The following is a 14,849-nucleotide window of genomic DNA, read 5'->3' on the forward strand; positions in this document are numbered from 1 at the left end:
CTTCAGTAGTTGTGGCACACGGCCTCAGTAGTTGTGGCTCACAGGCTCTAGAGCGCAGGCTCAGTAGTTGTGGTGCATGGGCTTAGTTGCTCCATGGCATGCGGGATCTTCCTGGACCAGGGATCAAACCAGTGTCCCCTGCATTGGCAGGCGGATTCTTAACCACTGAGCCACCAGGGAAGTCCTGTTTTCTTCTTAATCTAGCACCAAGCACCAAGCTCGTGTACAGACCCTTGTTACAAGTTTGGTGCTGCTGGTAGCAGCAGCAACAGCATTAAGTCATAATGATAATTTGTGCTTTAAGGATAGGCATTTGCTAAAGAACTTAATCTAAATGAATGCCTCTGGCAAGGTGACAGCTGTGAATTTAGGGAACTCAGGCCATTCAGCTGGCTCCTAGAGCGAATTAAAGACCCTCTTTATTGATGCAATCAGGAATTCCATATTTATTGTACTGTATGCATTTTCTTTTTCTACATTTATTTATTTATGGCTGCGTTGGGTCTTTGTTGCTGTGTGTGGGCTTTCTCTAGGTGCGGCGAGTGGGGGCTACTCTTCATTGCAGTGTGCAGGCTTCTCATTGCGGTGGCTTCTCGTTGCGGAGCACAGGCTCTAGGTGCGAGGGCTTCAGTAGTTGTGGCGCACGGGCTTAGTTGCTCAGTGGCATGTGGGATCCTCCCGGACCAGGGCTCGAACCAGGCATCCCCTGCATTGGCAGGCAGATTCTTAACCACTGTGCCACCAAGGAAGTCCTGTATGCATTTTCATAATCCTTAGAAAGTATTTGTGAAGCAGAATATTTGCTATAGAAAAGTTCACCTTCCAGCCGTAAAAACGAATAAAATAATGCCATTTGCAGCAACATGGTTGGACCTAGAGATTATCATACAAAGTGAAGTAAGTCAGACAAAGACAAATATTATATGATATCACTTATATGTAGAATCTAAAAAAATTATGCAAATGAACTTATTTACAAAACAGAAATAGACTCACCAACAGAGAAAACAAACTTATGGTTACCAAAGGGGATAGCGGGGGCGAGGGGCAAGGGGATAAATTAGGAGTTTGGGATTAACAGATACACATTACTATGTATAAAATAAGTAAACAGCAAGGACCTACTGTATAGCACAAGGGACTATACTCAGCTTGTAATAACCTATAATAGAAAAGAATCTGAAAAAGAATATATATATATATAACTGAATCACTTTGTTGTACACTTCAAACTAACACAACATTGTAAATTATTTATACTTTAATCAAAAAAAAAGTTCACCTTCACTGTGGTTAATTTTTATGTGGAAAACCATAATTCAAAGAGTCATGTACTGCGGTGTTCATTGCAGCGCTATTTACAATAGCCAGGACATGGAAGCAACCTAAGTGTCCATCGACAGATGAATGGATAAAGAAGATGTGGCACATATATACAATGGAATATTACTCAGCCATAAAAAGAAACAAAATTGGACTTCCCTGGTGGCACAGTGGTTAAGAATCTGCCTGCCAGTGCAGGGGACACGGGTTCAAGCCCTGGTCCGGGAAGATCCCGCATGCCGTGGAACAGCTAAGCCCATGTGCCACAACTACTGAAGCCCGTGCACCTAGAGCCCATGCTCCACAACAAGAGAAGCCACTGCAATGAGAAGCCTGCGCACCGCAACAGAGTAACCCCCGCTCTCTACAACTAAATTGATTCTTTAAAAAAAAAAAGAAAGAAATGAAATTGAGTTATTTGTAGTGAGGTGGATGGACCTAAAGACTGTCATACCTAGCGAAGTAAGTCAGAAAGAGAAAAACAAATACCGTATGCTAACAAATATACATGGACTCTAAAAAAAAAAAAAGTTCTAAAGAACCTAGGGGCAGGACAGGAATAAAGACACAGATGTAGAGAATGGACTTGAGGATGCAGGGAGGGGGATGGGTAAGCTGGGACGAAGTGAGAGAGTGGCATGAACATATATACACTACCAAATGTAAAATAGATGGCTAGTGGGAAGCAGCCACATAGCACAGGGAGATCAGCTCGGTGCTTTGTGACCACTTAGAGGCGTGGGATAGGGAGGGTGGGAGTGAAACGCAAGAGGGAGGGGATATGGGGATATATGTATATGTATAGCTGATTTGCTTTGTTATACAGAAACTAACACAACATTGTAAAGCAATTATACTTCAATAAAGATGTTAAAAAAAAAGTTCACCTTCACTGTGGTTCTTTTTAATGTGGAGAGGCCAACTTTACATCCAGAACACATTAAAAATGTCAGATGAGGCATACTGCTTTCTGTGGTTCAACAAAAATGGCCATCAAATTCTATACTATTTTCATCTAAGCTCCTGGCACAGAGCAAGCGTAATTTTAACATCTATACATTTAATATTGATTATTTTTAACTGAAAAATTAAGAGAAAGACTAATTTCCTGTTGTCAGGCTCTAAGTATTCTCGGCAATTTTTAAAAATTTCACTGCAATTCTATTGACCCTAAAATAAGACAAAAGTGTTTTAATTGGTCTCACTAATGATATTGACTAGTACGATGTTGCCTAAAGTAGCAAGGATAACATTTTTTGAATTTGAGCCTTTTGTTTTTTTCAGTTTATGTTCCAATGATATATGTGTATGTGTTTATGTGTGTATGTGTGATCATTTAGATCCTTAACTGCTTGGTAATTCTAAAGGGAAAAAGTAGACAGTCATTTATTTTAGATGTACCATGTGTCAAATTCTGTACTGAATGCCCTGGAGTACGTTATCTTACCTAAACATCATCACAAGTCTCTGAAAGAGTTTACTGCAATCTGTGTTTTATAAATGGGAAAGTTGAGACTCAGAGAATTTAAATATTTTTATCATACTTATACTACTAATAAGTAGAGATCCGGGGTCTGACACAAATCTTTTTCATTCTTCCCACTGTATGGTATGTAGTCCTCTCTGGGAGAACATTCCTTTCCATTTCTTTCTGAGACTTTGGGTTTTTTTGTGTGTTTTATTAACATGACTATGTTCATTATAAACTACATCAATTTCTAGCTGGGAAGAATCAAGGAATATATAAGTTTAGGAGCTAATGACTTATAAGTAAATAAATCCTAAAAGAAGGGTCTAGCCTGCACGCACTAAGATGCTGTCATCCCCGCAGTCACTGGGTGGCCCTGGTGCCTTTTGCCCATCACCTGAGGGAGCCCGTCAGCCACTGTCCTCCTTGTTAGGACCAGGCAATGTGACTGGAGCATTTTGTCCCCTCCTTTCTGCACAGTATATATTTTACTTGTAATATGGCTGTCAGTTCCCCTTTCTTTCCAGCCATCCATCATCATTCAGCATTTTCTCTGGTGCCTGTTACCTGGCCTGGGACAGCAGGGATTACTGTGAACATAATGAATGAAGGGGAGGGAGGTGCACCGGCCCATCCCCCGCTCATCTCAGGATTGAGCAACATGTTCTCTGAGAACATTCATGACGGCAGCTCCCAGATTACTTGATTAACGGAAAGCGTGTGAGGAGGGGCGAGTTTTGTTTCTCATGCAGAATATTGAAAAGCTAGAATAAACCTCAGAGGATGGAGACTCGCAGACCATACAGTCTTTGGCCATGACCTCTACTTGTGGTCCTGACAGCTTCATTTTCAAGACTATTTTCACTGGGTTGGTGCTGTTCATTAGTAATTTAGTTAGCTAGATTTGGACTTGTAGTCTGTGAAGAGGAAATCACATCAATTGCAGTGTTGATGGCACTTGGTAATGGGCTTGGAAAAGCATACAAGCTTCCTGTAGATGGAATTTTGGTTGTAGGTTGAGGTAGGGAGGGGAATTTTTCTTTCTTTTCTTTTTTTTTTTAATAAGTCTGCCCAATCTTTACTTTTTAATTAGTTTAACCCTACTGTGTGAATCGGTTATAGCCTTTATGTAGCTAACACAGATTTAGAAGAAATGAAACTATTAGTTTCTAGCTTGATGCGTTGTCATCATGCCTTTATTTTCACAGCCCAATCTTCCTCCCACTGACATTTCTAGTGGCTGTCGTGCCTTATTTTTGGTATTGCATCTTTATTTTTCGTTATCTGTGTTCCCCATATGATTGTCATCAACAAAAGTTGATGAAGCACATCTACTAGCTGTAAGCCTTTAGGGATACAGAGAGCATTGCTGACATTTGTTAGGTTCTTGGCAGTTCACCAAGGACTTGCACATATAGTTTCTCATCTAATTCTAATAACATTCTACTGAGTTAGGTCATCGATTCTCCTTCCTTCATTCACCAAATATATATATTTTGATAAGTACTTTCTGGGATGTTATATTCCAAGTGGGGAAAATTAAGAACTAGAAAGCAAGTGACAGTAACAGAAAAGACCTATGTTAAGGTTATATGGTTTATTTTCTAAAGTCACTGTTAATGGAGTTTTGGACATTGGGAGAGGGGCACTTGACAGTTTAGGTCTAGACCTGGGTCCTAAAGGAATGGTAGGAGGGGTGAGGTCTCCCCAGATAGAGCCCAGTGTGGACCAAGGCACTGAGGTGGTCATGCATACAGTGTGTTCAGTGTGCATGAAGATGCCAGTTTGGAGCTGGAGTAATCAGGCCTGTATTTAATTATTGAGTATCTAAAATCAGGAAACTTCAGAATTTTTAGAAACCGTTAGAGATCATGCAGTCCAACTCATATTTGTCCTTTAAAAATATGCTCATATTGAGTAGATCAGTGCATTATTTTTTGTGTGTAGATTTATTTATATTGCAGGAAGTCATTTATGTTGTTCCTGGAGTGCAGAATATAACCTGATTTCTTTGACACATGCGCACGTTTCCTTGGTGATTCAATTCTGACTCGATTTTTACGATCTTAGAAAGAGAAGTGTTAGTAAAGAAGATATTTTTATTCTTAATTTTTGTTTGTACCATACCACGTGACCTTTTTTTTTTACAACTTTATTGGAGTATAATTACTTCACAATGGTGTATTAGTTTCTGCTGTATAACAAAGTGAATCAGTTATACATATACATCTGTTCCCATATCCCTTCCCTCTTGCGTCTCCTTTTGAGGAAGATTTTTATTAAAGGAGTCGTGCCTGTTGTAGTGTTGATGCTCTCCTTTTGCTTTTCTTTTAACTGAGCAAAATCACTGACTTAGCAGAACACTGATATCTCCAATGCAAATATAACAATACAAGAGGATTTTTTTTCCAAATGAGAACAAACAGCTCATGATTTTGAATCTAGAGCTGTACATGCCATTACAGTTTCTGTTTTTCTTAAGAAAAACCATCCTTTGATTAGTGGGTGGAAATGACTGAGCCAAATGGGATTTGTCTAGACTCTGATGCCTCTGGGAAGTCTCGATGATCCAGGCTATGGATTTCTAAAGCTTCACATGTTTTTTATCAGTCAATTTCCAAGATACCTCAGAGACCATTAAGGCAGATAATATATCAGGTGAGATTTATGTTTGGTATCATGCAGAGAACTATAATTAAAAAGAAACTTTAATTTAGCAAAACTAAATGCAGTATTGTAAGTGTAGATTGTTAGGGTTTTGAGAAAGTCTATTAAATAGCATCTACCTTTCCTGTCAGAGTTCTGACACTGTTATGAAATAATATAAGTAAGTAAGTGGAAGATGAAATACCACTTTTATGTTGATATAAGCTAGACTGAAAGATGTAGCCTAGTTAAGAGAGCCAGATGAGTTTGCTGACTGAACATCAAAATTAGACAAATTTACTTACTCACTTATAGAAGGTACTGGACCACTTTATCCTTCTCTGACAAGGTAGGACCTTCATTGCTAAACTTAGTGAGACAATGCTCACTTTGTACAGGCATTCTGGTTTCTAAAGTGGAATAAGGGGGTTGCTGAGCTCTGCATGCCCAGCTTTTTCTTCTCAATTTTACCAAAGGAGTTAGTTCACTTCCCTTGAGTGGGTAAAAGATGGACAGAGGCCAGGGATTACTTTAATTGAGCTTCATCCTAATGCATAGAAACATGAAGCGGGGGCAGGGGAACATTTCTCCCAACACCCCAGGATGTACATTTGTCACGTTCTAAACTCTGAAATTAGGATATATCTTAAATCAGTGACATCTTAATGGCTATCGACCGGAAGATAGTTATAATGAGTTGTTTTTGCCTCAGTACGTGTGAGCTGAGTGGTTATTCTTCACATCATGACCCTTCAGTGTTTCAATTAGTGAACCTCTTAAGGACCATTTGACAAAAGAGTATTAATCTTGGTTGTTGTAAGAACACCTTCTCTTTAAATCTTCTAATAGTATCAAGAACATGTCAACATTAAACCTTGCAGAATTGGTATCAGCAGCTTGGAGTAAAATACTGGATGTACTCCTTCAAGAAATCCACTTAGTGAAATTGTTTAGAAAACAAAGATAGTGACAACTCTAGAGCCATTCAGAAGAGCTGGACTCTGAATATTAAATAGTTTTAAGAATACCTTAACCAACTCACTTTTCTTATGTTTCCTTATTATATGTGTATGAGAGATTTTGGCTAAATACCTCTTTATCTTAAAAACCTTAATAAATCCTTAAATTTACTTATTTATGAATTATTTAACCTAGTTCTGTGTATTTAAACTGTAAAGAACTTTTCAATAAGAGAAAAAGAAGATTCCAAATAATAAGGAAGCATTGTATACTTTAGTTAGCAGGATTTTTTTTTCTTAGTGTTACTTACAACAATAGTGTATCTTACAATTAGTGAGGTCTTAGATTTGATGAAATATGCTTGGTTAGGTTCATATGGGCCTCTGTTCCAACCTTTCGAGCCCTAGACAAGTCTGAACGGCACTTCTTCCTTCCCCTGAAGTTTTCATGTGCTGTGCTGTACAAGGTTGACAGTGGTGATTAGAGATCAAAATTTTAACCTTAACTGGGTTGTACCCTTGCATTGTTTCTTTAAATATACAGTTATTCTTACTGTGCTTCCATGTTCTCACTCCAGAGTGAAATTGCTTATTTAATGAGGAAGACTGGATCAAGTCATTCAAAATAAAATAATTTTGTAAATATTAAAGGCAGCTGTTTTCACAGATGATCTTCCTTGTGATAGTGTAACATACATCTGATAGGCTTATTTCTTTGCAAAAGTTCTGATAAGCTAATCTGTCTTTTATTTTTTTTCTGAAAGGGGGTCCTGATGACAACTTAATTGAAGGTGGAGGAACAAAATTTGTCTGCAAACCTGGAGCCAGAAATATTACTGTCATATTCCATCCATTATTAAGGTAAGTCAAATCCTATGTACTTACTGAAGATCAATATTTTCATTATTTATGCTAATGTACTGAATGCCAGTAGGTCAGTCAGCATTGAAACAAGTCATAAAAAGAACTTTTTCCATATTATAGGACCTCACAATCAAAGTTCGTCAATAGAAAATTAATGTCAACCCTACTAAGTAGCTACTTGGTCTCAGGAGTAATTCTTCATAAATACATTTATTTGATTTTCTTTCTTAACTACTCCCTGTCCCTGTCCTGTTCCTTGTCACTATCCCTTAACTATTTCAGGGGTTGGCAAACTATGGCCCACAGGAGAAATCTAGCCTGTCCCTTGTTTTTGTAAATAAATTTTTGTCGCCAGAGTCAGGCTCGTCCATTTATGTATTGCCCATAACAGTTTGGGGGCTCTAGTTGCAGATTTGAATATTTGCAGCAGAATCCATATGCCTCACACAGCCTATAATATTTACTTACTGGCCCTTTACAGGAAAAAATAGCAGCACCATGATCTGTTTGTTCTAAACTAATGACTCAGATATCCTTTGAGAACTGGCAGGTCTCTGAACAAATATGATTTACAAAAACTGAAAGGCATTATATCAATCAAATATGTGGTTTTATATATTGAAGGATAAAACTTGTTAGTGATTAGAATGAAATCTATTAAAATGCTCAGTTTGTTGTGATACTGTGATTTAAGAAAATAAGAATATGTGATACTTCATTTAAAAACCTTCTAAGCCCTAAATACCTTTAAAAAGGTACTTTTGCGGGGGGCGCAGGGAAGGGGTGTGGTTATTCAGTGGATCTAAAGTTTCAGTTTTATAAGATGAGAAAGTCCTACAGATGTTACACAATAATGTGCATGCACATAGTTCACACTTCTGTACTGTACACCTGAAAAAGGTTAAGAAATGGTAAATTACATGTGTGTTTTTTTAAATTTATTTATTTATGGCTGCGTTGGGTCTTTGTTGCTGCGCACGGGCTTTCTCTAGTTGCGGCCAGCGGGGGCTACTCTTAGTTGTGGTGTGCAGGCTTCTCATTGTGGTGGCTTCTCTTGTTGCGAAGCATGGACTCTAGGCTCATGAGCTCAGTAGTTGTGGCCCGTGGGCTCTAGAGCGCAGGCTCAGTAGTTGTGGTGCACAGGCTCAGTTGCTCCACAGCATGTGGGATCTTCCCTGACCAGGGCTCAAACCCGTGTCCCCTGCACTGGCAGGTGGATTCTTAATCACTGCACCACCAGGGAAGCCCAAATTACCTGTTATGTGTTTTTGAGTACAACAAAAAAGGGTACTTTGGGGACACAGACATACAATATAATATTAATTGTATGTTTTCTCTATAATGAGCCAGTGTTTAGTTTTGCTGTATATTCATACAATGGACCAGAAACTCTTGGGCTCACTAAAAGTTAGGTACTTCAGATCATCACCTTAACTTTCTCAGGTAACTCCTGTAATATTTGAGGCATTTGGTGTAACAGTTAAACAAATGCTACTGAACTGGCCAGAGATAATACTGTATATACTTTTCCAAAACAGAAACAGTTTATTGCTGGAATTATCCTACCTTCTCATTAACCAACACTTACTAAATTGACATCATTAGAACTAGTTTAATTCAAATCTCTTATTTAGGTAACCAGTTTAAAAAATTATACTGGAATATTTTACCCAATTAATTTTAAATGTGAAAACACAAATGTATAAGTTGAACTACAAAAATATCTGACTTTCACACAATTAAAAATAAGAGATTTTTGAAGAAACATCACTAACCTTAAAAAAAAAAAAGTTTTAGCAGCAAGTAAATTCATGTGAGTTAAGAATCATGGAATTAAGAGAATTAAAACTATTCCTCTGTAAATTTAGTTGATTTATATGTATATATCAATTTATATATATAAATCAATGAATTTATGTATATAATTCATTATATATGTGTATATATATGAATATATAATAAGTAAATTACAACATTTAGAATTTCTAAATTAACTAACAACTATCATATATATCAGCTGACTTCGGTAATTAGTTTGGTACTTACTGTCTTTTCCAATTACAATTGATTTCTACTTAGTGTTGCTAATTATTAGGAGAATGGAAAGATAGCTTAATCATTATAGGCATCTTCTAACCTAGATTTAACGCCATAATTTACTGCCAAGTTATGCTGTATCTTCAATAAATGGAATCCTTACGTTTACATTTGTTTTTAACTCTGGAAGAAATCCTTTAGAAGTTTCTTTAGCAGTGTTGTCAGTAACCACTTTTCAAGAGATTTTTTTCGCATAAACTTATTTTATCTTTTTAAACACGAAGTTAAGAGAATGGAAAAAATACATACTTATTTCACACTTAATAAAATTCATTTCTGGTAAAATACTGATAGAGTTTAATGTATTCTTGACAATTCTTTTTTACTATTATATTTATGCTGCTTCACGAGAGAGTTGTTTTAAGGCTTGATAATACTCCTACTAGTTTTACTCACTAGTTTGGTCTCTACTTTCATTCAGTATTTTAATTTATTATTGATGAGAACTGGAGAAAGTTTTGTGGCATAATGCAAATAGTTGAGGAAGTCACAAGACTATTATGTGGTCTACAAGGTGAATTAATTCCTTCCTAATCAGGTCATCATTATGAGACTTTAAATTAGCCTTTGGGTCAGATTTTAACCTTACTTCTCAGACCCATTATAGAGCCTCAGCTGAATGCTCATAATGGGATTATGGAACTTCAAATGACTAAGATCTTTCAGTGTTGTTAGTTTTGTTTTTGTTTTTGTTTTTTTAGTTTTTACGCTTCAGCATTGGCTGATTATTGGATTTATTGTTTCTTCTAAAGATTAGAAGTTTATGAGAGTTCCCTGGTGGCCTAGTGGTTAGGATTCTGGGCTTTCACTGCCATGGCCCAGATTCAATCCCTGGTCGGGGAACTAAGATCCTGCAAACCACACAGCACAGCCAAAAAATTGAATAAATAAACAAACAAACAAATAAATGAAGTTTAGAAGTTTCATTTTGATAATGAGAAGAATCAGTGTTCATTATCATACTGTTTCATTTTAACAGTTATCATAAAACATTTCTCATTTCTCCTAGTCATTCATTTATTCATAATCAACACTTTTTTGAAGTGTTTATTAAATGCTTATGATGTGTTCTTTTCTCTGAATTAGATGTGGACTCTTGTTTAGAAATAGTCACTTTTATTTTTATGATATTCTTTAAATAAAATATGTATAGAGCTCATTTTCTATCCTTCGGAATGCCCCTTGCTTATTTATTTTTTTTCCATGCTAGTTCAAAGTGAATGTGATTTAGCATTTTATTATTTCAAAGACAATATAACATAGTGGGAGAGATAGTGTAGAAGAATTGAAAGATGGAGAAAAAGCACAAATTTTGAAATTAAAAATGGAAACCACAACAAGTTATCTAGGTTCAAATCTAGGTTCCTTTACCTCAGTTTGACTCACAGGTTATTTGTTGGACTCTGATTCTATGCCAGGTCCTGCGGAACCAAAAAATAATAATAATAAGATCAAACCCTTGCCTAAAGGTGCTCACTTCGTAGCTGTGTGAGTGGCAAAAATTAAGAAGCTTGAAAACACCAATTATTGGAGAGGATGTGGGTCAATGGGATCTCTTATACACAGTGTGTAAATTGGTACAGCTTCTCTTGAAACCAGTTCGATATTATTGAGCAATTACCTATCCTGTTACCCAGTTTGCCTCCTAATGTGTTTCTACTTGTATGGAGTGACTCACATTATTTTTCCATCCCAGTTTTTCTTTCTCTAATTGATTATAATAATCTTTATTCATAACTTACATCATATTCAGAGAGTAAGTTTGGAAGGGGCTTATCACAAGTTGGCTTTTATCACAAGCCAACACCTATTTAAATAGTATGTCATTGTTTTCTTACACTATCTCTTGGTAAACTCAAGTGTTTTTTGTTTGTTTGTTTGTTTTTTTTTTTTTTGCTGTACGCGGGCCTCTCACTGCTGTGGCCTCTCCCGTTGCGGAGCACAGGCTCCGGACACACAGGCCCCGCGGCCATGGCTCGCGGGCCCAGCCGCTCCGCGGCATGTGGGATCCTCCGGGATCGGGGCACGAACCCGTGTCCCCCGCATCGGCAGGCGGACTCCCAACCACTGCGCCACCAGGGAGGCCCTCAAGTGTTTTTTATTGGAAGGGAGAAACCCTCAAGTGTGTAGGTCCTTCATTTTTCATTGTTGCTCTTCCCCTTTGTCTAGCAAATCTTGTACTCTGTCTTCCTGAAACTTTGCGTATGGGTTTTCTACACTTCATTTATTTAAAATATTCTTTTCATAATTTTTATTCAACTGGCAGTCCTTCTTTGCAGCCTAAAGGTTTTCAGTATTGGAAACTGAATCATCCTGCTAAGAAGACCACATAGCAGATTCCCATTATGATGTTTTATATATTCTTAGCAGTTACTTATACTGTCCTCCTATAAAATCATCGTACAAGGTCCCAGATCTGGTAACCTTGCAAACTTACTCTTGTACTTTTCTCATAACCACTGCAGTCTCAACACTAAGAAACCATACCAGATTCTGGAGGCAAATATACCGACTTCCAATTGGTTCACTACCCATTAACTCTGCTGGCCCCTTGACTTGTTTATTTAATGCTTTTCCTTACTATTTTCTCTTTCTAGTTAAGAAACCAGCAGTTTGTCTCTTAGAGAGTGAAGTTTTAGAAAGATGAGGTACAGTAATCTTTTATTTATTTATTTATTTATTTATTTTTTTTTTTTTGCGGTATGCGGGCCTCTCACTGTTGTGGCCTCCCCCATTGCGGAGCACAGGCTCCGGACGCGCAGGCTCCGGACGCGCAGGCTCAGCGGCCATGGCTCACGGGCCCAGCCGCTCCGCGGCATATGGGATCCTCCCAGACCGGGGCACGAACCCGCATCCCCTGCATCGGCAGGCGGACTCTCAACCACTTGCGCCACCAGGGAGGCCCCAGTAATCTTTATCTTGCTTGCTTTACTCAGTCTAGCAAGACATTGTGTGCAATTAAACCCTTAATGTAAGCTTTTAATGACAAGAGGTCATCTAATCAATTTTTCTGCCTGTGGGTCTAAAATGAACAAAAGCGTATTGAAATAAAAAGATTTCTAGCCATACCTAGGTAGATTCTGAAATACTTTGACTAATATATAGACCTAGAAAATGGTAGGACTAATACCTGCTCCCCTACCCGCCGCTCCCACTGACATATTTGTTATTTTTTAGTTTCTCTGGAAACATTTAAGAGGAATGGATGGATTCACTGTAATAAATGGGTTTTATTTTAAAGGCCTTGAATTGGGGGAACAGAAGGAAGATTAATTTAACATTAATGTTGAAATTTTAATGTCATATTTCCTTTCTTTTGTCTAGGTCTGATATGCATTTAGATTTTTTTTTCAAAAATTTCTGTCTTTGAATAATTACATCATGGTTATTATTAACCATGATCTAAATGTAAATAAACCTTTACCAATAAAATGTGCATTTTATTGAGGTATCAACCACAGTTTGATATAGAGTAATATTTTTTAGTTACAATTAATATATAATCTAGCCATTTCAGGAACTTTGAAATTACTTTGTGGCTGCTATATTTGGGGATTTTGTGGGGAGGGAAGGGAGTGAGAATTTATTTTTCCCTATGTTTTTTTATTTCTTATTATTCTTTATTCTCTAAAAACCTAAAAATATTATTTGCGCCTTAGATTTGTTAATACAGTTCTTTCATATAGCAAAAAAAGGGTGAAAACAGAATTATTACCTTAAAAATCTAAATGGTTGCAGCATCTAACTGAAGTATTTAGAAAACAGTCTAAAGCTTTACCTCTCTCTTTTTACGGTATGCATTTATTATTGCATGCATTCTGGAACAATTAGGCACATTAGGGAAGACTGTTACTAATGTGTTGCTAATGAAAACAAAGTCATGTATTTGACTGTTGTACTCACCATCTCATATCTGCAGGCTTTGAGTTTTAAAGGTGAAGTCATCAAAGAAAGGCGGTGGGATTTAATGCAGCCCATCAGGGTTTGAGAAACAAAAATTCCAAGTGTTTAGAGCCAGGACAAGTCAGAAGTGAGAACACAGGAGTCCAAACAAGTCTTCTCACTGTGTTCTCACATAGTCTCTTCCCCTTCTAACAAGGACACTAGCCCTATTGGATTAGGGTCTCACCATCATGATCTCATTTAACCTTAATTATCTGCTGCAGAGAAGGTACATTAAATTTTGCAATTAGAATGAACTCGGGAAGTTAATTTATTAAATGACTTATTTAATCATTCTTTTAGCACTGGAGTCATTGTTTGAATGAAAAGGAGTTATGTATATTGCATGATAGAGAAGATAGACCACTGAAAGTGGGCAGAGTAGGGGATACAAGTGATTGACCACTTTTTAGTTTTTGATGTTGGCCAAATCACTGCGTGTCTTAGTTTTCTGTAGCTATAAAATAGAGGAGTTGGTTGGTCTGGATTTTGTTTTCTGTCTTTAAAGTTTTGTGATTTTGTGATGGGGGAATGCTTTTATAATATTTAGGGACTCCAAAGGCCTGGCATTTAAAATTTGAAAAGTCCAAATGACAGTGCATTGTTTCTTTTGCTTATTTGCTTCAACCAGCTTTTAAAAGGCGTTTGGCTCTTTAGAATAATGAAAGCTTTGCATTTATGAAGTACTTTCTTATGAGATAATTGAAAGAACAGATGTTTGCAGTCTTGGGGTGACTTGGCAGCGGTAGGAGGCTGGAGACATGGTGGATGGTGATGGTATTTAAAGTTGCAAAAATGTCACTGATGCTTCCTCTTTGAACACAACTGCAGTATTCAATATCCAGGCTGTGAGCATTTTTCACTGTTTATTTTCACCCACACTTCATTAAATCAGGCAGCAGTGAAACTCTTCCTGGGTAGAACCAAAAGTATTTATTGGTCAGTAAGGAGTAGGCTGGCATTTAGGTCAGTTAGGGATATGAAACTTTCCTGGTCACATGGGCTTTGGTGATAGCCAGTATCTCTCTAGTTGTCTGTGTGCCTTTCTTCGGGCAAACAGCAGTAGGAACAACAAGTACTTGTGATCATACCGTCTAATCATATTTGTCCATAATTATGGAGAAGAATACCTGCTAAACGTTAATCTTGTCAGCTGTAGAAGCTGCCAGTTAGCAGCAGTATAGGGAACTGTTTAAAAGCCTGAGAGAATGGCTGTAGGTAAAAACTATTTTCTAAGACTTCATCTTACTGTAGTTTGGACGCTCAGGAAGCCCTCTTTTTAAGGGTGAAGCCATTAGAGCTCCTCTGTTTGGTATAGTGAAAGTCCTCTGGCCCTCCTAACAGTTACATCTCCTGAAATGGAAAATAACTCTCTGATGTATAGCCACATTTGACAGTATTATCCACAGATACTGAGCAAATGTTGTTATGCCGCTAGTCTATCAACATGTTATGAAGGACTTATCCTGTGTGACATTCCAGATACATGAGAGTTTTTCAGTAGTTGCAGCTGAACTATAAATTGTTGTTTTCTCCTAAGGAAGTAGTAT

The 14,849-nt window shown here is 37.4% G+C and overlaps 1 protein-coding gene across 1 annotated transcript in view; it reads left to right on the forward strand.

The window, feature by feature from the left end:
* The window catches only part of EXOC4 (exocyst complex component 4), an 828,650-nt gene that overhangs the window by 368,990 nt on the left and 444,811 nt on the right, over positions 1-14,849 (forward strand). Inside the window, exon 10 of the mRNA XM_060108317.1 lies at positions 7,161-7,257. Within this exon, the coding sequence (XP_059964300.1) occupies positions 7,161-7,257 (97 nt within the window). The remainder of the gene's footprint in view (positions 1-7,160; positions 7,258-14,849) is intronic.

Source organism: Mesoplodon densirostris, chromosome 9 (genome assembly GCF_025265405.1).
Source record: "Mesoplodon densirostris isolate mMesDen1 chromosome 9, mMesDen1 primary haplotype, whole genome shotgun sequence".
In the NCBI taxonomy this organism is placed as follows: Eukaryota; Metazoa; Chordata; class Mammalia; order Artiodactyla; family Ziphiidae; genus Mesoplodon; species Mesoplodon densirostris.